Here is a 21,870-nt window from a genome sequence, read left to right on the forward strand (position 1 = left end):
CTCAGGCTTCACAGGCAAGCGCTTAACCGCTAAGCCATCTCTCCAGCCCTAGAAGCATTCTTAACCGTCACCTGCAAGTCTGGGGTACTCGAGAATTTGTAAAATGTTTTCACAAATGTCACTTCATTTAGCCTCACAAAAATTCCCGAAGCTGGGAGGCAGAGGTAGGAGGATCGCCGTGAGTTTGAGACCACTCTGGGACTACATAGCGAATTCCAGGCCAGCCTGGGCTAGAGTGAGACCCACCCTAGCGCCTCCCCCCAACTAAAAAAAGTCCCCAACATGGCCTTTCCCACCATGTCTTCTTGGGAAGGCTGTGCCCGCCTGCTCACAGCGCCCTCTGCTGGCTGGTGACGTCTGAGTGGAAGCCCTCTCTTCACCCCCGCAACTAGCCTACTGGATATGCTCAGCAGCGCCACCTACTCTCCCTGCAGCTACGGGCCCACGTCTCTCTTCCAGGTCCTTCTTCCAACCTGCACCTGCCTAAGGTTAGGTCACCCCCTAGCTAGAGCTGCAGGGGTCCCTTCTATGTCCAGCAACTTGGTTCCGTTAAATACAGTAACTGAGCCCCTTCTCAGTCCTGGGGACTCTGGAGGAGGTCCCAGATGACTGGTCCTTCTCCTCCCGATGACTTTGGGGGTACACCCCACCTCCTCCATCCCACCTGGGACCAGGGCTCCTCACCACCGAGCTGTAAGTGTGGCCATCAGAGCCGCAGACCGAGGCGAGCTGGGCCATGTGACAGGGTTTGCAGATAGAGTCTTTGTTTCCATGGAGTTTCAGAGAGGGCTGCTTGATCCTGCAGAAGGGTGGAAAAGGGATGGAGATGGAGGTGCATATGAGAGAGAGAGAGTGAGGAGAGGGTCCAGGAGACTGGCTAGAGCATCTACAGTAGACCCTTCACCCTCATCCTGCCCACCATTCCATCACCCACCCCCTCATCAGACCCTCCTCCAGCTCCTAAGGAATGAACTGGATAGGACACAGACCCTAGCTCACCTTTTTGCAGGGAGCAAAGCCAGATCTGACTGCCAGAGGCAAAAGGTTGTCCCATTTCACGTGAGGAATCAGACCGCATTGGAGGTTATAAACTGATAGCCCATGAACCACATCTGGCCTATAGACTCATTTTGTCTGGCCACCAAAGGTGGTTATTGTGTGTGTGTGTGTGTGTGTGTGTGTGTGTTTAATTTATTGTTTATTCACTAACATTTGCAAAATAGGAGAGCTCACATAAAAATCTGCATTTCTGGGGCTGGAGAAATGGCTTAGAGATTAAGGCACTTGCCTGCAAAGCCAAAGGACCCAGGTTCAATTCTCCAGCACCCGTGTAAGCCAGATGCACAAAGTGGCACATGTGTCTGGAGTTTGTTTGCAGTGGATTCCCTGGCATGCCCATTCTCTCTTTATCTCTACCTGCCTCATTCCTCCCCTCCCTCTGTAATAAATAAATAAAAGTAAAAATTTTTTTTAAAGCCCTACATTTCTGGGCTGGGGAGATAGCTCAGTGGGTAAAGTGCCTGCCTTGCAAGCCTGAGGACCTGACTTTAATTCCCAGAATCCATGTAAGAATGCCAGGCATGGGCTGGAGAGATGGCCCAGTAGTGAAGGCACTTGCCTGTAAAGCCTAATGACCTGGGTTCAATTCCCCAGGACCCACATAAAGCTAAATGCACAAAGTGGCACTGCATCTGGAGTTCATTTGCAATAGGCTAGAGACTGGTGTGCTCATTCTCTCTTTCTCTCCCTCTTTCTGTTTCTCTCTTCTTGCAAATAAATAATTTTTAAAATTTATTATTTACTTATTAGAAACAGAGACAGACAGAGAGTGAGAATGGACACACCAGGGCCTCTAGCCACTGCAAACAAACTGTAGACATATGCACCACCATGTGCATCTGGCTTACGTGGGACCTGGAGATTCAAGCCTGGGTCATTAGGCTTCACAGGCATGTCCCTTAACTGCTAAGCCATCTCTCCAGCCCAAATAAATAATTTTTTAAAAAACAATTTTTTATAAAAAAGAATTCCAGGCACCGGGCATGGTGGCACACACCTTTAATCCCAGCACTGGGGAGGCAGAGGTAGGCAAATCGCCATGAGTTCGAGGCCACCCTAAGAATACATAGTGAATTCCAGGTCAGCCTGGGCTAGAGTGAAACCCTACCTTAGAAAACAAACAAACAAAAAGAATGCCAGGCATTGTGGTGCGTATTATTAATTCCAGAATGGGCGTAGGAGTAGGGGGACAGAGACAGAAGGATCCTGGGGGCTCGCTGGACAGCCAGTCTAGCCTAACTGGTGAGTTCCAGGCCAATGAGAGAGGCTGTCTCAAAAAAAGATGGATAGGATGCCTGCAAGAATGAATCTGAAAGCTGGGCATGGTGGCACATGCCTTTAATCCCAGCACTCAGGAGGCAGAGGTAGGAGGATCGCCATGAGTTTGAGGCCACCCTGAAGATACAGAGTGAATTCCAGGTCAGCCTGGGCCAGAGTGAGACCCTACCTCAAAAAGCAAAAAAACAACAACAAAAAAATGGATCTGAGGTTGCCCTCTGTCCTCCACATGCATGACAAACTCATGCACCCACACGTGTGAAAATATACACACATCACATGCAGCAAAAAAAAAAAAAAGTCAGAATCTGGCCTTTCATAACAGACGTCACACCTAACACCAAGCTCTCTTCACGTATCCCAGGACCTTTCCGGCCCCTCACGTACTAAGATTGCAACCCCAGGTCTGGTCTTCTGTGATTCAGGGGAGAGAGGAGGAACACGAGACTTTTTCTGAGAACCTTAGAGCCAAGGCCCACCTTGTCCTTGGGCAAAGACTACCTGAAATGCCCCTTCCCCCTTCTTCCCCCGTAGGCCTCAGAAGCTGTGACCTTCATTCAATCTGTTGTGCTAGAGAATGAAGGAACCTTGGACTGCCTGGGCTAACTTATTTGTCTCAGAAGCCCAGACACTTGGGTCCAGAGAGGAACTGTGGCATTCCCTGGGTCCCCCAGTGCTTAGTCATTGTGCTCAAGGTGCGGCTTCCCCTTGCTCTCCCTTGGATGACCTGCTTTAAGGAACGCGAGCTGTCACTCAAGCCTCTCATGACATCCAATGACTAGAAACGGAGGCCTCCAACCAACAGCCAGGAGCTGACCTGCAAGTGGCTTCTCCAACCCCAGTCGGCATCTTGATCGTGACCTCACCACAGAGCCTGAGCCAGAGCCTAGAACCACTCCTGAGTCCCCGACCCTTGACAGACCTTGGAAAGGTGCGCCATAGTGCATTTTGGGGCTGGAGGGATGGTTTTAGTAGTTTATGCGTTTGCCTGCAAAGCCAAAGGACCATGGTTCAATTTCACCAGGACCCACGTAATCCAGATACACAAGGTGGCACATGTGTCTGGAGTTAGTTTGTAGTGGCTGGAGGCCCTGGCGCACCCATTTTCTCTCTTTCTCTCTCTCTCCCTTCCCACCTCTTTCTCTCTCAAATACATAAATAAAAATAAAATAGTAATAATAATAATAGTGTGTTCTTAAGCCAGATGTGGTGGCACACACATCTTTAATCCCAACACTCGGGAGGCAGAGGTAGGAGGATCGCTGTGAGTTCGAGGCCACCCTAGGACTATATAGTGAATTCCAAGTCAGCCTAGCTAGAGTGAGATTCTACCTCAAAAAATAAAATAAAATAAAATAAAATAAAATAAAATAAAATAAAATAAAATAAAATAAAATAAAATAAAATAAAATAAAATAAAATAAAATAAAATAAAACAAAGGTTGTGTGGTCTTGCTGTAAGCCACTACATTTTGACAGATGTGTTTCTCAACAGCAGAAGCCTAATGCGTCAGGGTGGGGGTGGAGGTCCCGCCCCAGCCCCCTCACCTGTGCTCCAGCTTTTTCCGGCTGATGCACATGGCCCGCTGGTAACCCTGGGCTATGCACACCTTGTGACGACTGCATTTCACCTTCTGGCATGGGTCCTTGGTGGTGTCCAGAGCTGTGAGGGACACACAGTCAGCACGCTGATTACCTAGGAAAAGGACTCCCTGGGCCTGGCTTCTGAGCCCCTGGGAGCCTCTCCTTCTTGAGAGCCAGACTTCAGGGCTGGAGACATGGCTTAGTGGTTAAGGCACTTGCCTGCAAAGACTAAGGAGTCAGGTTTGATACCCCAGTACCAATGTAAGCCAGATTAACAAGGTGCCACATGCATCTAGAGTTTGTTTGCAGCGCTGGAGGCCTTGGAGCTCCCATTCTCTCTATATAGATAGATGATAGATAGATGATAGATAGATAGATAGATAGATAGATAGATAGATAGATAGATAGATAATAGAGAGATAGAGATAGATAGAGAGAGAGAGAGAGATACCTGGCCCTCTCTCAAATACATAAATAAATTTTAAAAAAAATTTTTTTTAATTTATTTATTTATTTATTTGAGAGCGACAGACACAGAGAGAAAGACAGATAGAGGGGGAGAGAGAGAATGGGTGCGCCAGGGCTTCCAGCCTCTGCAAACGAACTCCAGACGCGTGCGCCCCCTTGTGCATCTGGCTAACGTGGGACCTGGGGAACCGAGCCTCGAACCGGGGTCCTTAGGCTTCACAGGCAAGCGCTTAACCGCTAAGCCATCTCTCCAGCCCTTAAAAAAATTTTTTTAAAGCCAGAGTTCAAGACTCCAGCCAAGCTCTCCCGTCCTCACAGATGGTCGTCCGCTCCCTCTCCATGCCCCACCTGGGAGAGGCACGCTACCTTCATCTCCTTGCCGACTGTCCGCCCAGCTCTTGATGTAGTCATCCTGGAGAAGGACAGAAGGACAGGGGAAAGGCCAAGTCAGCCCAGAGCCCAGACTCAGCTGCCAGACCCTGGATGGGAGAGGCCTGGGCCACTCTTCCCACATGCCACTGGTGTCCCCCCCAGGGGTGGGGGGCAACTGCTGCCTCCCCAAAGCCTCTCTCCCCCAGCCCCACAGCTGGGACCCTTTCCAGCCTCTCCTATGTGGCTTCCCCCGCCCCCCACAAGGAAAAAGGAATCGGGGAGCGGCTTGAGTGTGGGCTGTACTCACTTCTACTTCCTGGAGACAGGATGCATGGCAGCCACGGGAAATGAAGGAGAGAGAGAGAGAGGGAGACAGAGAGAGGGAGCTTCAGTACAAGGCCCATCCTCAGACTCCAAGGCCCAGGGCCCCCACGGTCTCATGTGGCTATGGCACGAGGCAAACAGCCTTCCATGCCACGGCTCCCTGATCCTTGCTCACACTGATTGGAAGCCCATATTTCTGCAGATTTACACTGGGTCCTGGGGTCACTAAGATAGGGCCCATGGCCTTGAGAGAGTGACAAACTCAAGCCCAGCCCCAGCCCCAGGACAGATGTCGCGGGACCTATACTGCCTGGGAAGAGTGATTCTCATGCCTGTGTCCTGGGTGTCCCAGCAATGGCACCCTTGTCTCTCCCGCCAGGGCCCCTTCCCAGGCAGGTACCCTTGCTTGTGCCAGCCCAGCCTGCAAGGGCAGTGGGAGGAAGGGCCTCTCTTCCAAGCTGAGCTAGCTTTGACTCAAGGCCCCTCTCCTCCTGCAGAGCTCAGACGGTGCTCATAAAGGAGGGCTGGCCGTGCCAATGGTAATGGCTTCCCTGGCTATAGCAGAGTCCAGCAACCCTCCCTGCACGTCCCATGAGAGGAAGAGGCCGGAAAGTACAGAGGTAGAAAATGACATGACCCAGGTGCCACCATCTCCACCACAGCCCTTTCATCCTGCTACATCACGGGTCTCAGACCTGAGACACCTGGGGACCTTCCGAGTCTACTCCATCCTGTGGCCCATAGACCCCAAGGTCTCCCACGGGCCTATCTCCCAGGCACGGAAGCCCCACTGCCTCTGGCTTCCTCCTTTTCCCCTTTGGGGTAGAGAAGTTTGCTGAAAAACCATAAATAGCTTCCAGAGTGTCTAAAGGAAGCTCTGATAGGCAGGTAGGGGGAGGCTTCTGGGCCCTGGAGAATGGTAGTGCCAAGGAGCCAGCCACTAGCCTCCTACTGGGAGAAGGGACATGAAAAGCCACGCACAGCATGCACCCCTCCTTAGCACTGTCCCACTCCCCATCAGGGATGTACAGCAGTGGAGGTGACAGAGGTTACACTGTGGAGGTGCTCAGCTGCCAGGCAGGCCTGGGGAAAAGGGTGTGGGGCTCTGACACAAAAAGGCGCCCATGTGCGGGGCACAATGGAGGGGGTACCCTCAAGGGCTTCGGAAGCCCCAAGGTCCTGGACCTCTGAAGCCTCCTCTGAAAGCTGGCAGGCATGAGCCCAGCAGGGGTGAGGACCACCAGAGCGGAGCCAAGCAGGCCGTGTCACCACAGAGGGAGGTGACCTGCCTAGAGGTGTGTAGCTGAGCGTACACGCGTGTAGACATTCACGCAGGCCCAGGTGCACACATGCGTGGCTACGAGCATGTCTCATATGTGTGTGTAAACTCATGTGCACACACATCATCCCTTGTACATTGGAACGTGCACGTGTGCACATGTACACACAGCACTGAAACCAAGGATACTTGAGGCCATCCACCAGTGCCAGATGGGTTTTGCCCAGAAATGAAGTAACGAAACCCACTTCTGTGAGCAACCTCCAGCTTTCACACTTGCCGCTGAGGCCCTCCCTTGGGCTCAGCCTCTCTTCCGTTTCCCCAGGGAGGAGGAGGGTGGAAAGGGATGGGCGGAAGAGCAGTGGAGGCCCAGAGAGGACCGGGCTCCCAGGAGGAGTGAGGGTCTGGCCGTCCCCTGTGTATCTGCATCTGCCACATGGCTCTGCCCACGCCGGGCCCCTCACAGCCTGTTCCCTAGCCCTTGGGCCTGGCAGCTGGCTGGAGGAAACGCTCCAGAGAAGCCCCGCGGCTCAGGGCTAGCGGACTCCAGAGGTAGCAGGCACAGTGTCCCCCACTTGCTAGTGCCTTGTAAGGCAAGCTTAGTTCTAGCCTTTCTCCATAAGGGTCTCGGGGTGCTGGGGTCCTCTGCCCAAGCCCATGCCACCAAAGGTGGAAAATGGACAAGCAGCTGAGGCCAAGGTTTGCAAGGATTGGGACAAATGTAGACCCCAGCCTCTATCAAGGGGCCTCCCCATGGGCTCCCACCCTTCCTTGGCAAGAGAAAGGGGACGAGGTTATGAAGTTGGGGGGAGGGAAGAACCTGTAATTCCAGCACACAGGAGCTGAGCCAGGAGGACCAGTTTAAAGCCAGCTTGGCTGCATCTCTAGATGTAGACCCTACTTCAGACAAAGGGGACAGAGTAAGTGGCTGGAGTTTGGGAGACAGACATGAGCCTGCTGACCTCAACCACCCAGAGCCATGCCTCCCATCACCTCCCTACCTGCCCCAGAACTGAAGGGGGAGAGGCCCGAGATGCTCCTTCATGCTCCCCCCACCCTGGGGTGCCAGTCGAGGGCTCACTCTCACACTCCGACCTGACCCTGCTGCCTCACCCTGTGGGGTGCCAGTGGACACCCGGGCACTCAACAATGTGGCTTCTCCAAGTTTAAGACCAAGAACGTGTGATTAGAAACGGAATAGTAGAGACGACTTCTAAGAACTTAGCAGCTGGACTGCTAAGCATCTGATGGTGGCTTAGTGGTTAAGACACTTGCCTGGGAAGCCTAAGGACCCATGTTCCACTCCCCAGATCCCACGTAAGCCAAACACAAGTGCAAGGTTGCCCACGGGCATAAGGTGGAGCATGTGGATGGAGTTTGACTTCACTGGCTGGAGGTCCTGGTGCACCAATTCTCTCCCTCTCTCATTAAAAACAACAACAACAACAAATAAGTCAGTCTATTGGGCTCACCTCAAAAAAACAAACAAAAACAACTCAGCCACCCCAAGAAGGGAGGAACCTCTTTGCTAACTCAGCTGGCAGAGGTGGGCCCCTGAATAGGAGTGCATTCTGGGGTACAATCAAGTCACACTGTGGGGTGGAGGAAGGCCGGGTGCTTCTGGATCTCCAGCCCCTCATTCCCAGGTGAGTAAAAGCTACCAGCCAGAGGATGAGGACAGAGGCTCTGAACTCACCTAGGCAGCTCCCCTTCCCCTTGCCAGCAGCACCCTAAGCATGCTCCTGGCCTGGAGAAGCATGCTCCCCCATTCCTGGAAGAGCTCATAGGAGCACACCCCACATCAAGGTTGTCATGTCAGCAAAAACATTCAGATTTGGGTGGAGAAAATGAGGGTGAGAGAAGAAAGATGAGAAGGCCCTGAAAGTTGGGGGGAGAAAGGGCACTGTGTGAGAGTGGGGACCAGTGGGGGTACAGGGAGGGTTGTTTCCCACAGGAGGTTTTGGGGGGAGAGAGGACCCAGACAGCCTGTGAGCAGCATGGGAATGGCCATTCTGGGTGAAGCCAGAACACTTAGGGGCCCCTGAGGTTGGGGTGGGGGCGCACCGCCATCTATAAGCTGAAGGTGGCTGTGGCCCTTGTGAAGGATGACTTGCCCTGCATCAGGACTGTTTAAAGCACCCAGGAGGGCTCATTAGCAGTTATGAGAAATGGTTTGACCAGGGCACAGGGGTCTTCTTGGGAAATGGGAGACCTGGGGTTCTATCCTGGGATCCGTCAGCACAATCAGATTGGCTTCCAGAGCTCCTTGACAGAAGAGGTTCGGGAAGCCCTTCTTGCCTGCACTGGAGCCAGGGCCAGCCCACAGGACAGGTAGGTAGGGACCCTGAGTTGTAGTTAAGAGGGAAGCATGTTGGTCTGCGTGATTTCTACACTCGGCTAGGACCGCACAGCAGACAGGCGAGGAAAACTTCAGGGACAGACAAATGCACTATACGTTTTAACGCCAAGTGCTCTCCAAGCACTCCCACGTTCACCATTAAAATATGGAAACTGGGGGGCTGGAGAGATGGCTTAGCAATTAAGCGCTTGCCTGTGAAGCCTAAGGACCCCTCAGTTCCCCAGGACCCATGTTAGCAAGATGCACAAGGGGCGCACGCGTCTGGAGTTTGTTTGCAGTGGCTGGAGGCCCTGGCGTGCCCATTCTCTCTCTCTTTTCCTCTCCCTCTCTTTCTCCCCTCCTCTCTTTCCTTCTTTCTCTCTGTGTCTGTCTCTCGCAAATAAATAAAATAAAATAAAATAATTTTTTTTAAATGTGGAAACTGGGGCTCAGTGGGTAAAGTTACTTGCTTGCAAAGCCTGATGGCTTGGGTTCGGTTCCCTAGTACCCATGTAAAGCTAGATGCACCAAGTGGCACACGTATCTGGAGTTCATTCTCAGTATCAGAAGATGCATAGCTGGGGACTAGGGGCTTGGGGGCTGGAGAGATGGCTCAGTAGTTTAGGGACTCACCGGCAAAGCCTGACAGCCTGGGTTCAATTCCCCAGTACCTACATAAAGCCTGCATCTAGTGCTTATTTGCAGTGGTTGGATGTCCAGGCATCATCATTCCCCCCCCCACACACACACACCAGTGGCTAGAGGCCCTGGCACGCCAACTCTCTCTCTATCTGCCTCTTTCTCTCTCTCTCTCAAATAAATCAATAAAATATTTAAAAAAAAAAAAACAACTCTTCCTTGATTCCTTGAAGCCTCCAAAAGGTGACCATCTTTTCACCTGTGCCTGGCCACAGGCTCCCATCGGGGAAGGTTTCAGCAGGCACAGGCTGGACCTTTGCCTTCTCCACCTGGAACAGGCGTTCAAATCCCCACAGGGATGTCTGTCAAAACCAAGCTCAGGCATCCTCTTTCGCACCCCACCCACACGCATGCCAGGTTAGCTGGCCTTGGGGAAGTCTGTTGTTGCCCTGGTGACAACCACCAATGTCACTGTTTCTGCTTCACTCTGCTTCAGGTACTTGACCAGTTTCTTCCAGGGGAAAAACACCATGTAACCTTCACCTTTCTCTGCCCAGCACCTAGTACGTGGTAATAATCATGCTAGTGACAATAGCTAACGCCTTTTCAGGGAGTTCCTTGGGGGAAGCCTTAGGCTGGGTACTTTCCACCCACTGCTTTATTGACTCTTTTTTGTTTTGTTTCGTTTTGTTTTTTCAAGGCAGGGTCTCACTCTAGCCCAGGCTGACCTGGAACTCACTATAGAGTCTCAGAGTGGCCTCGAACAAACAGCGATCCTCCTACCTCTGCCTCCGGAGTGCGCCACCACGCCCGGCTCTTTATTCACTCTTCACGCTAAGCAACTCTAAGCGAAACTTACTATCCCTATTTCTCAGGCGATAAAATTGAGGCCCAGAGAGGTTAAGTCACGCGGCCAATTGCATGACAGAAGAATATGGGCACCCAAGACTGTGATTTTACAATCGATGTCACAGGTGGAACCAGGAGGTGCGGGTCCCAGCTCAACCCCAGCAGCTTGGGCTCCTACCCAAGTCCGCAGCCAGGAGAGGAAGAGCTGGCAGTGGGGAGGGAAGACACTTGGGGGGCGGGTGGCTCCCTTCTCTTTCCAGAAATCCCTTCACCGCCCCTGGTTCTGCAGGTTTGGAGCTAACCCATCTCCTGCTTTGATCTCTGCGGCTCAGCTCAGTTGCCATGGAGACCAGCCCACTGCGCCAAGCTGGGGGGGGGAGAGATGGAGTGCGCAAGCCTGGTGGGCTTAGGGGGCACATGCTGGGTGTTTGCGGGGCTGTTTACTTCCTGTCATTTTAATTAGCACCCAAATCACCCGCTCACTTCACAGCTTGAATTAACCCGGTCTCGCCCAGCCTCCCTATCTGCTGTGGGCAGGGGCAAGGCAAGGAACCAGGCGATGGAAAGTCCTCTTTTCCCCCGGTCCCTGGGCAGGTCTCTAGACACTGACCTTCAGTCCAGCCCCCTCCCCCAACCACAGCATGAAGTCAGGGCTCTGGGTTTGTGCCTGGCCTTGCCACTAAGGGCCAGTCAACTTCGTTGTCTAGGAAACAGGATGCCCTCACTATGTTCTGCAAAGCAAGATGCCCAGATGGAGGGAACCCTCGGGTACCTGTGATGTACAGACACAAACCTTGACCGCTAAACCTGTGCTTTCTGGCACACACAAGGGCTGGGGATAGTCACAAGGAGCCTCAAATAAAGACATTTGCCATTGTCCCCCAGTAAAGACATAGCCAGGGGCTAGAGAGATGGCTCAGTGGTTAAGGCACTTGCCTGAAAAGCCTAATGACCAGGTTCGATTCCCTAGTACCCACGGAAAGCCAGAGGCAAAAAGTAGCACAGACATCTGGACTTAGTTTGCAGCAGCTAGAGGTCCTGGTGTGCCCATTTTCTCTCTTTATTTCTGACTCTCTCCTCTCTGTCTCCCTCTGCTTGCAAATAAATAAATAAAAATATTCTTGGCAGAGACAGAGAGAGAGAGAGAGAAAGCCAGAGCACATTCATAGGACAAAGAGAAAAATCCATTGCAAGACTTTAATAAAACACAGGTTTTCTAACCCTGCCATAGCATTTCCTCGTTTTTCTCAATAGATCAAGAATCTCCAGTAGTGGAAGTGAGCCAGGCCTCACTCCCGCTCCAAGAAGCCCCAAACCTAGCATCATTCTCACCTCATCTGGAGTCCAGGAAGCTATTGCTGGAGGCACGCACCCCAGAGAGAGCCCAGGGTGTGTGTTTCGGGGGGGGGGTGTCTTATGTGGGGCCTTCTCCTGCCCTTCCCAGGAAAGCATCCACAGACACATGGGGAGGAAGGAGCCAGAAAGGGGTGAGGAGGGGTGAGGTCAGGAGGCTGCCTGGGGCTCCCTACTGAGTCCAGGCACAGCCTCATACCCAAACAAAAGGCACCTGAGAGGCAGCACCTGTACCCCCACTCCCTCCGTGGGGAGGGCCACTCAAGGCAGGCTGGGAAGGGATGTCCTCTCTCAGAGGGGCAGTGAGGCCTGGACAAACAAACGGAGTTAGGCATCTGGAGGTTGGCGCCTCCCACCTCTTCTCCCCTGGCAGGAATTTCCTTGGAGGGTAAAAAAAAATGTGTTTATCATTACTCCCTGCATACCGGCCTGGGCTCAGGTATGCCTGTACCAACACCCGTGCCAATGCCCAACGAGGCTCAGGGCCGGACCTCCCACGACTCCAGCGGCATCTGGGTGGCTACCCCAGAACCAAGAGTCCTTGCTTCCTGCTCCTAGCAGTGGCCCCTGCTGTCTCCACATCGTAAAGGGCAGCAGACAGGCCGAGGGGCGAAGCGTCTGGGGTTCTATTCAAAGTTGTCTCAGGGCTTCAGTTTCCCTGCTGGACCATGGGGGTGGCCAGGACTGCAATGCCAAGATCTCCGAGGAAGACCTCGGACAAGAGCTGAGGGAGTTTGGGCCCTGGGGGGGCGGGGGGGGCGTGGAAGAACACTGAAGCACGAGAGGAGCCGGGGTCTCAGGCACGGGCCTTCAGGAGCTCTCTTCATAGGCAAGAGGTGGGTACTGACAGCTGGTGATGCCCCAGGGGTTCTGCCCCCGTGGGTCGCGCAGATGGAGAAAGGAGAGAAGAGTGGAAAAGGAGCCTGTACAACTCCAGACCCTCCACCGTGTCCCCAGGGGCGAGGGAAGGTGGGTGGCTGACTTTGAACACACGTGACACGCAGACACGGGGGTGGGGGCGGGGGCTGAGGACAGAAAGGCTTGAGATCATCTTCCTTCCCGCCCTCATTCCCTCCCTTTCTTTTACAAAGGGATCGCCAATCGGTGTCCATTCCAAGGTTGTGGCGGAGGTCAGAAATAGGAAGAGAGGTCTGGAGAGATGGCTTAGTGGTTAAGGCACTTGCCTGTGAAGCATAAGGACCTAGGTTTGATTCCCCGGTACCCACATAAGCCAGATACCCAAGGTGGTGCAGGCATCTGGAGTTGGTTCACAGTGGCTAGAGGCCCTGGCATGCCCATTCTCTCCCATCCTCCTTCTCAAGTGAATAACTAAGATAAAATAAATAGGAAGAGAGGCTGGACATGGTGGTGCACGCCTCTAATCCCAGCACTTAGGGGGCAGAGGTAGTAGGATTGCTATAAAAAGCAATAAGAAGAGAATTCCCCCAATAACAACTCCATGCAGAGCCCCAGTCTCCCTTAACCTGGTATCCTAAACATACCATGCTGCTGGTTAGCAAGGCCCGGCAGAGGCTCAGGAGACCGTGGGAGGGGATGGGACCCCTCCGGGCTGCCGCTTTCCACAGCACGAGTATTTCTGGGAAGCACCCACAGGGCGTCAGACAGCCCATAGACAGGATGGAAAAGCACACCAGACAAGTTTATGCCCAGATCCTGCCCTGAGGGGGCTTCACGATCTTGTCAGAGGACTGACAAACACATTACATGTGCCAGCAGGAGGGCCCTTGAGATGGGGAGCCTGCAGTGTCAGTGATGCCCTGGGGCAGCACCCATGTGTGCCAAATGAGCCTGTGACCAATGAACCCCAAGCAAGCCGCGGAACCAGAAACATAAAGCTGGCGACACTGACCCAAGGGCCACAGCTGGGCCCAGCCCTGCTCACTGAGCCGGGCATGGTGACGTCTGCTACGTTCTGTATCCAGCGGCTGCGAAGATGGCTCGGTGATTAAAGGCGCTTGCTTGTAAAGCCTGCCAGCCTGAGGTTCAACTCCCAAGCCACTCACATAAACTGGATGCAAAAACTCGTGCAAGATGGGTGTGGTGGTGCACGCCTATAATCCCAGCACTCGGGAGGCAGAGGTAGGAGGATTGCTATGAGTTCGAGGCCACCCTGACACTACATAGTGAACTCCAGGTCAGCGTGAGCCAGAGCTAGACCCTACCTTGAAAAACCAACCAAACCAAACCAAAGCAAACAAAAAGTGGTGCAAGCATCTGGTGCTTGTTTGTAGCAGCCAAGAGGACTTGGCATGTCCAAACACACATAAGTAAATAAATAAAATAAAATTTAAAAGACAGGTGTGGTGGCGCATGCCTTTAATCCCAGCACTCGGGAGGTGGAGGTAGGAGGATCGCTGTGAGTTTGAGGCCACCCCGAGACGACATAGTGAATTCCAGGTCAGCCTGAGCTAGAGACTTTACCCCCCTAAAAAAACAATAAATAAATAAAATTTGGGGGCTGGAGAGATGGTTCAGAAGTTAAAGGTGCTTGCTTGCAAAGCCTGACAGCCTGAGATTGATTGCCTAGTGCCCATGTGAAGCCAGACACTCGAAGTGGCACATGTGTCTGGAGTTCATTCACAGAGACAAGAGGCCTGGTGTGCCCATACTCACTCTTTCTTTCTCTGCCTGCCTCTTTTCCTCTCTCTCTCTCAAATAAATAAATAAATAAATAATTTTTAAAAAAATACATAAAATTTAAATTTTGTATCTGGCCTAGGCTCCACACCCATATGTTGCCTGTCCACAGCTCAAACCAAGACCCATGTGGGCCCTGGGAAGAAACATACAAATACTATGTTCTAGGCAGCATGTCTGGGTCTCGTTCAGACATATCGTGGAGACCCTAATCTCCACTGGGATGGTATTAAGAGGTGAGGCCCTTGGAGGGTGGCTAGGTTTAGATGAAGTCATTGGGGCACAGTCCCCATGCCAGGCTCAGATTCCACACGAGACGATGAAGAGGACATAGCCAGAAGACCGCCTGGACCAGACAGCGTGTTGGCCAGGGCCTTGGTCGTGGATCTCCCAGCCTCTAGAACCGTGAGAAACACAGCTCTGCTGCAGAAGCCAGCCCATCTATGGCACCTCCTTGCAGCAGCTATGAAGCCCCAGCCTCACATTTGCCCCAAGGTGCTAGAAAGCCCTATAGCTCAAGTTTTTCTGGCCTTAGCCAATATAAATCTACCCTGCCCTGGCCACAGATCCTTCCTCAAGTAGAAAAGAGAAGCTCTTCCTTGACTTAAAAGATTTACCACCTAGGGCTAGAAATATAGCTTAGTGGATAAGGCACTTGCCTGGGAAGCCTAAGGACCCAGGTTCAATTTGCTAGTACTCACATAAGCCAGATGCTCATGGTAGTGCATGCAGCTGGAGTCTGTTTGCAGTGGTTGAGGGCCCTGGCATTCCATCCTCTCTCTCTCACTCAAGTAAATAATAACATTTCAAAAGAAAAGAAAATAAATAAAAGCATGAGCCACCATACCTTCCCCCCCCCCGAAAAAAAGATTTACCACCTAGTCTAAGGTGGGCAGGGGATGGGAGGAGGGAGATGTGCCAGTGGAGGGGTTCTTATGCCACCTGCCCAGAGCCACAGACTGCTCAGGGCTCTGTGGATGCATTAAACCAATGAGAAGGTCAAGGTTGAGAGAAGCAGAGCAGCTGTCCCACGGTCACACAGCTAGTCCGCCCTCCCAGTAGAAACAGGAGCAGGGTCGGAGGCAGGCCAGCTCTCCCACGCCTCAGACAACTGTGACCTTCTAGAGAACGGGGTGGTGTTGGTTTTCAGTCCCCTAAGGACTTCTGGAAGATAAGCACACCATAGCCTCTCTAGGCAGCATGCCTCTCCTGCCCCTCTTTTCCCAGGCTCTCTGCCCTTCACCATGCCAGCACTGTCCTGAAGATGTCCGCCTCCAGTGGGAGAGGAATGGAGGAGGCCAGCGAAGGATCCGCCGTCCCCTAACCCTTGATTAAAAAGAATTCCTTCTGACCCACTTTTGGGTGCTCACACGCCCACACCTCCCCATAACGCCTGTGCAGATCACCCCCACACTCACACTGGTTTTAGGTATGGGGGATAACAGGAGTAGAGGCTTACCAGGGAACCCCTTTGCAGCCCTTCCTTGCTCCCAGTCTATTGGTGTGCACAATAGACACGGAACGGCACGCAGACAGCAGATCCCTGAGGCAGCCCCGGGCTCACCACGAAGCCGGGCGTACACACAGAAGATGCTCGGATCTGAGCTAGCAACTTCCTAAGTGTGGGCACTGGAGGCGGGCTAGTGGCCAGCCCCAGGAGCGATGCTTCATAGGGTGGCTTTCCATACCCTCTGGTCTCAGACAAGAGGCTTTCACGGGCACATTTACATCAGCCTCCCAGCCTGAAGATGAATCTCGGAGGGCTGACGTGGCATCCCAGCATCCCATGGGCAGAACCTGACTGAATCCAGGCCAAGCTGTCCTAGCACTCTGTAGGCACCCCCCCCCCCCCCCGCGTCTCTCCCAGGGGAGAGCTGCCTGGAAGTGTCGCCAGGCCTGGGTGAGGAGCACACTGTTGAAGACACAGGGGGGCTTTGGTCCCCTTCCAAGGAGTTTCTGCTCTTGCGTAGATGGCTTAGTAGTTAAGCACTTGCCTGCAAAGCCTAAGGCCCACAGTTCGAGGCTTGATTCTCCAGGACCTACGTAAGCCAGATGCACAAGGGGCGCATGCATCTGGAGTTTGTTTGCAGTGGCTGGAGGCCCTGATGTGCCCACTCTCTCTCTCTCTCTCTCTCTCTTTGTCGCTCTCAAATAAATAAGTAAAAGTAAACAAAAAAAATTTTTTTTTAAAGAATACAGACAGGGGCTCTTCACAATACACCCTTCCTCTCCCATTCATGACTGGTGAGGCCTGGTGTATCCTGAAATCAAGGCTGAATAGCATGCCCTGGGTTCAAATCCTGGCCCCAGCTGGGGCCTTAGCTCACTTGGTAGAGTGCTTTCCTAACATGCACAAAGCCCCAGGTTCAATCTCCAGCACCCCATAAACTGGGTGTGGTGGCTCCAACTCTTGGGAAGTGGTGTCAGGAGGATCAGAAGTTCAAGGTCATCTTCAGGTGCACAGCAAGTTAGATGCCAGCCTGGGCTACATGAGACCCTGTTTCAAAAAATGAAAAAGTTCCCAACCCTGCCACTTCTTAACTATCAGCTCTTGGGTAATCCCTTCTCCGTGTTTCTGTTTCTTTGACCATACGATGGGTAGACCGTCAAGGAACAGCTTTCTCATGGGTCACAGAGAGGTGCAGGAGTGAATGTGTACTGGGACGGCTCACTGCCGCCCTTAACTCAGTGTGCATTAGCCATGTGCCTCTGGGTGCCAAGCACTATGTTAGACACAAACATAATTTAAAAAAAATTTTTTTTTTTTTTTTTTTTGTTTTGTGAAGTAGGGTCTCTCTCTCTAGCCCAGGCTGACCTGGACTTCACTATGTAGTCTCAGGGTGGCCTCAAACTCATGGTGATTCCCCTATCTCTGCCTCCCGAGTGCTGGGATTAAAGGCATGCGCCACCACGCCCGTCTGATAATTAAAATTGAATGGAAGCAGAGTACAAACCGGAGAAGCGTCAAGCCAGGAAGAAAGAGAACAATAAGTTCTTCCTAGCCAAGCTCTTTGGAACCTGCCCTGAAGATGTAATAGAATGGCCATCTTGTCTCAAGTGCCCATCTCCATGAGACGCTGTGTTCCAAGACCTGCAGCCAAGTCTCACCCAGCTCCACCAGGAGTGAATTAGGAGATGGGAGCACTGGCACCTGGGGAGCAAGGCTCAGACACGCCGGAGACCACCCTGCGTAGGGCACAGCCCACCAGCTCCTCCAACGCAATCCCATCCTCCCTGGCAACAGACCACTGGGCATTAGAAGAGATCTACAAGCCCAGAATGCGAGAGCCCTGTGCCCATCAGGGGAGGATTACTCCGCTAGCAAATCCTGCCTCCCTGATAATCCTAGTGCTCAGAGCAAGAATGCTAAGCTAATGCCCTCCTCAACAGGCCAATTGCACATGCCTTCCTCTTCCTTGCTCCCCTGACCCCTGCGACACGGCTCCTCCAGGTTTCCCACTCATCTGTCTCCCATTCACTGAAACGGTTCCCTCGTCCACTCCACTGACACCCTGATCCTACTTGAAGAGAATAGCCCACCTCTTGTGCTCTTCTCCCTCCCACCCAGGCAGCTGGAGACCTGCACCATCTGTGCAGGGTCAAGTTCAACCCGGCAACCCCTTTAGGGGGTTCACAAGAAATCCTTTTTCTCTTCTGTGAGCAACTGATCTCTGCGTATTTTCAGAAGAGCTGGCCTGTTGGGAATGTACGTAAAGATCTACGCTATGGTGTCCCATTGGAGGCCCTCCAGTCCTCAGGGTGAGAAGCAGAGGTCCACTGGCAGAGGAGGAGGAGACAAGTCCGTAGTCCTGGCAGAGTCCCAGCATACAGGGCCGAACAACTCCAGGGGGCGCCACCCACACTTTGGCAAGGGTAGAGTTACACAAGCCCGGGGGCTCTGAGCTAGCAGCCTCCTTCTTGCCTTTCTGCAGAAGCTGCCAACAGAGTCCCCATGGCCCAGCCCTCCTGCCCAGCTGTCTTTGTCCTACTTCTCCCTGACCCTGTCCTCCTACACAGCGTGGCTCCCAGGGATGAGGTTTTAGAGAAAAATCTGCTGGTCCAAAAAGTGGGAGGCTCAGGCTCGGTCTCAATGAACACATGCCCTCAAGCTTTCCATGAATCCTGCAGAGATGGCTCCTGCATTTTCAAGTCTTTCTTCTGATGGGGTGGGGAGTGGGGGTCCTGTTGGCACTAAGACAGGGAGACAGATGGGCAGCTCTGAGCTGGGGGGGTCAAGTCAGTCAGTCATCTCTCTACACCTACTGGGTTGGGCTACCAGAAGCAGGTGGAGCAAGAAAGGTGGAAGGAATCGTATTTTTTTTTTAAACCCTCGCTGTTTCTAATGAAGTATTTCTTTTTCCCTCTGACCTTCAGCAGTCCCCGTTTGAGCAGATCAAACAGCTAGCGAGTCGGAGGGAGGCCCGACCAGTGACACACCGGTTCCTTCCCGGAAGGGCCAGCCTGCTGCCGCCCCCTCACCGCTGGCCCGCAGGCAGCAGCGGTAGGAGACTGCGCTAATCTGGGCTGGGCCTGCAGGTGCCTCCGTAGGCCTTGCTGGCCTGCAAAGATGGAGATCACGGGGTCCATTCTGGAGTCCCAGCCCCTCAGCCTCTGGGGACCTGGGGCGAGGGGTGGGAGCGGTGGGTTCCCCCTTTCTTTCTACCCATGCCATCCTGCCCAGTTTGACTTTGGAGAGTCTCTCTGCCTCTTCCCACCGGGTGTGGCTGAGTGCCTTGCACAGCATGTGTGTTTTAAATTACATTTCTTAAGGTACTTGTGGATGCAGGGTAAGAGAGAAAGTGAAGGCAGCCGCGGTGCGGCTTGGGAAGTAGTGGCAGGTGGACCCAAAGGGGAGATCCGGAGAATGAGGGATAGGAAGAACCTGATGGTGGCAGAACAGGCTTTCCGAGGTCAGGGTGGCAGCTAGCACCAGGTCTTGGGTGAACTAGGTATCTGGGCCCAGCCCCCACCCACCCTCCCTCCCAAGGTGCTCAGGGACCAGCCCCGCCCTCCCTTCCTCACCCCTGCCCACGCCACCCCCACCCCCCACTCCTGGTCGGCCCCAAGGCGGGCAGGGGAGACCCAGCAGGGACACGCCTCCGATGTCCCCTCTTATCTACAGGTGCCGGTAGATAGGGCTGCGGTGACCCCGGTCCGCAGCCGCCTCCCCGCCCCCACCCGCAAAGTTCTGTCCAAGGTTAAGCCTGAGGTTGGGGGTGCGTCCTCCAGAGACCTTCCCCCTCCTCCAGCCCAGTTTCAGGGTCCTCACTTCTGCTTCTCACGCCCCTGGGCTGGGGACGCGTCCCCTCCGGTTGCCAGCCCTTCCCCGCCCCCCCAGCCTCGCCCCAAGGTTGGTCCAGGAAACTCAGCCTAGGTTTCATGTGCTTGGGGACCCCAGACTAGCCTCTGGCAGTCACCTGGAGCGGGATGGGGGGACCTCGGGCATCTTCACCGATGCCGCCTGCCCTCCCTCCCCACCTCATGATGGACACACCTTCCACCATCTCTTCCCCATTTGAAGGCTGGAGAATTCGCCAACACTACCCCCCCAACCCCCTCCGCTACTCAAAGCCACCCCCGGGGGCCAAGGTCCCCTTTTCTCTTCTGTCCCCTTCTTCCAATGCCCAAGGTGGGCGGAGAGGGCACCCACGCGAGACCGCGCTACCTGCCCCGCCGGCCCGCCCCACCCAAATCCGCGCCCACTGCAGTGCCCTGAATGTGGAGCCTGCAGCATCTACCCGGTTGGGGCCGGGCCCGGGGTAGGGGGTGGGTGGAGGGGAGGGGTGACAGGCTAGGCCCACGATCCGAGGCTCTGGTCCTTGCAACGGGGCACCTCATCTCCGTGCCAGGCCGCCGGGCAGATCCTGCCGGAGCGTGCGTTCCCCCCCCCCCCCACCCGGAGTGTCTCCTCGCTTGGGACTCTTCAGGAGGTGCAGGACCCAGGGGGGAGGTGGGGGGATGGGGAGGCCCCCAGGCCGGTGTCCGCGGGGACACCCGGAGGGTTGCAGGACTGGGTCTGTAGTATTTCATTCTGGGCGCAATGGGCCCGCTCGGGTGGTGGTGGAGGGTCTCGGCTCCCAACCTTCCTCCCCACCCCGGGGCCCGGGCCCTCCGCGCCCCTCCGCGCTCACGTCTCGGAAGCGGTTCCAATGCTTGATCTTGCCGCTGTACTGCGAGATGGACGACAGCCATTGCTCGTCTTCCATGAAATTACCCGGGGTCTCGCCCTCCTTGAGCCCCTTGGCGTCGCCTTCGGCCAGGGCGGCCACCGCGGCGACGACGAGGAGCAGCAGCGCCACTCGCCCGCAGCCCGGCGCGCGCATCGTGGTCTCGGGCTTGGACCTGGAGGGTCTGGACTTGTGCGGGATCTTCGGTGCTTCCCTCCGCCCGGCTGGCTGCCGTCCTCCTCGGCCCTCCTCCGGCGGCTCCGGCTCCTGCGGTCTGACTCTGGTGACTGACCGAGGGGTGGGTCGAGGCTGAAATGTGACCTGGTTAGGAGATGCACTTGTCTGAAAAAGCCCAGCGCTGGACGCGGAGAGGGAGGGAGGGGGAGAGAGGGAATCAGGGAGGCTGCGCCAGCAGGGGTTGTGTCTGTAACTGTAGCATCACGTTTGACATCATCATACCTGGTTTAAAAAAAAAAAAAAACCCAGAAGTGGGGGTGTGTAGGTTTCAAAGCGAAGCATTGGATCCGAACACCCAAGCCGGCCAGCCCAGCACTCAGGGAGTTTCAGACCAAACAAGCAAAATCTCGAGATTTCTGCTATCTATCCAAGGGTGGAGACCAGAAGGTTATTGGGAGGGGGGGCATAAGAGGGTGGTCTCCCCAGGGGCGATAAGCTAGGAAAGAAGACCCAAAACTCTCCGGTTACAAAGCCACCCTTGGGCTCAGGTGTCTAAAAGGGAATTTGGCCACAGACAGTTTTTTTTTCTTCCCTCTCCCATTGCCTCCCACCCCCATCCCCAAGGGGCCTGCGCCACAGCCCTGACAGCTGGCTTCCTGCGAGTTACGGCTCTAACGGTAATGGGTGGCTTCCTTAAGACAAAAGCCACACAACAACTGGCTGACTCCAAACTATTGCTTCCCCAGACCCGCGCGCACTTTTCCAGGAGAGGCTGGGCACGCTGAAAGGCTGGTAAGACAGGGCCAGATGTCCTCCGCCCCCAGCAGCTGTTTAGGGGCTGTCACCCCTTTTGTTAGCTCTTTCTAGAGCATCCCTAAAAAGCTAATGTCTGGTCATTTCATCTGCCTGAGGCTGCAAACCTAGAAAAGGCCCATGGGAGCTGATCGCGACCAGGGGCTGGGGTGGGGGTGGGGGAGGGGTGTCAAGACAAGGTGGGAGGAGGCTAGTTTTTTTGGAGGTGTTTAGGTTTCTGTTAAAACTGTGACCTTCGTCACTGCCTATAGAAATGTGTTGACTTACCACAGGCGAAGACCGGAGGCTGGGCACAGGCCCAGGATCAGAGTAGAAATGGGTTTACATTACAAATAAATTGAAGAAGAGGAAACAGATAATCAGGCAGGATAAAACGTGGAACTTCTGGGACCCAAGCCCTAGATTGTGTTTTTAGAAAAGACTTGGCTGCTATGATCTTTGGGGAAAAAAAATCAAAGGCAATAAGAACATGATTTTAATCAGTAGGAAAAAAATTTAAAAAAAAAAACACA

At 53.9% G+C, this 21,870-nt stretch overlaps 1 protein-coding gene across 2 annotated transcripts in view; it reads right to left on the reverse strand.

Moving 5' to 3' along the window:
- The window catches only part of Spock2 (SPARC (osteonectin), cwcv and kazal like domains proteoglycan 2), a 39,734-nt gene extending 18,939 nt beyond the window's left edge, over positions 1-20,795 (reverse strand). For both annotated transcript variants that reach the window (XM_045137814.1, XM_045137813.1), the window contains exons 1-5: positions 20,333-20,795; positions 5,069-5,077; positions 4,756-4,801; positions 3,886-4,000; positions 685-799 (exon numbers count right to left, since the gene is read on the reverse strand). In XM_045137814.1, coding sequence (XP_044993749.1) covers positions 685-799; positions 3,886-4,000; positions 4,756-4,801; positions 5,069-5,077; positions 20,333-20,524 — 477 coding nt within the window. In that variant the 5' untranslated portion in view covers positions 20,525-20,795. The remainder of the gene's footprint in view (positions 1-684; positions 800-3,885; positions 4,001-4,755; positions 4,802-5,068; positions 5,078-20,332) is intronic.
- Positions 20,796-21,870: the final 1,075 nt, after the last annotated feature.

This window comes from Jaculus jaculus, chromosome 18 (assembly GCF_020740685.1).
Source record: "Jaculus jaculus isolate mJacJac1 chromosome 18, mJacJac1.mat.Y.cur, whole genome shotgun sequence".
NCBI lineage: Eukaryota > Metazoa > Chordata > Mammalia > Rodentia > Dipodidae > Jaculus > Jaculus jaculus.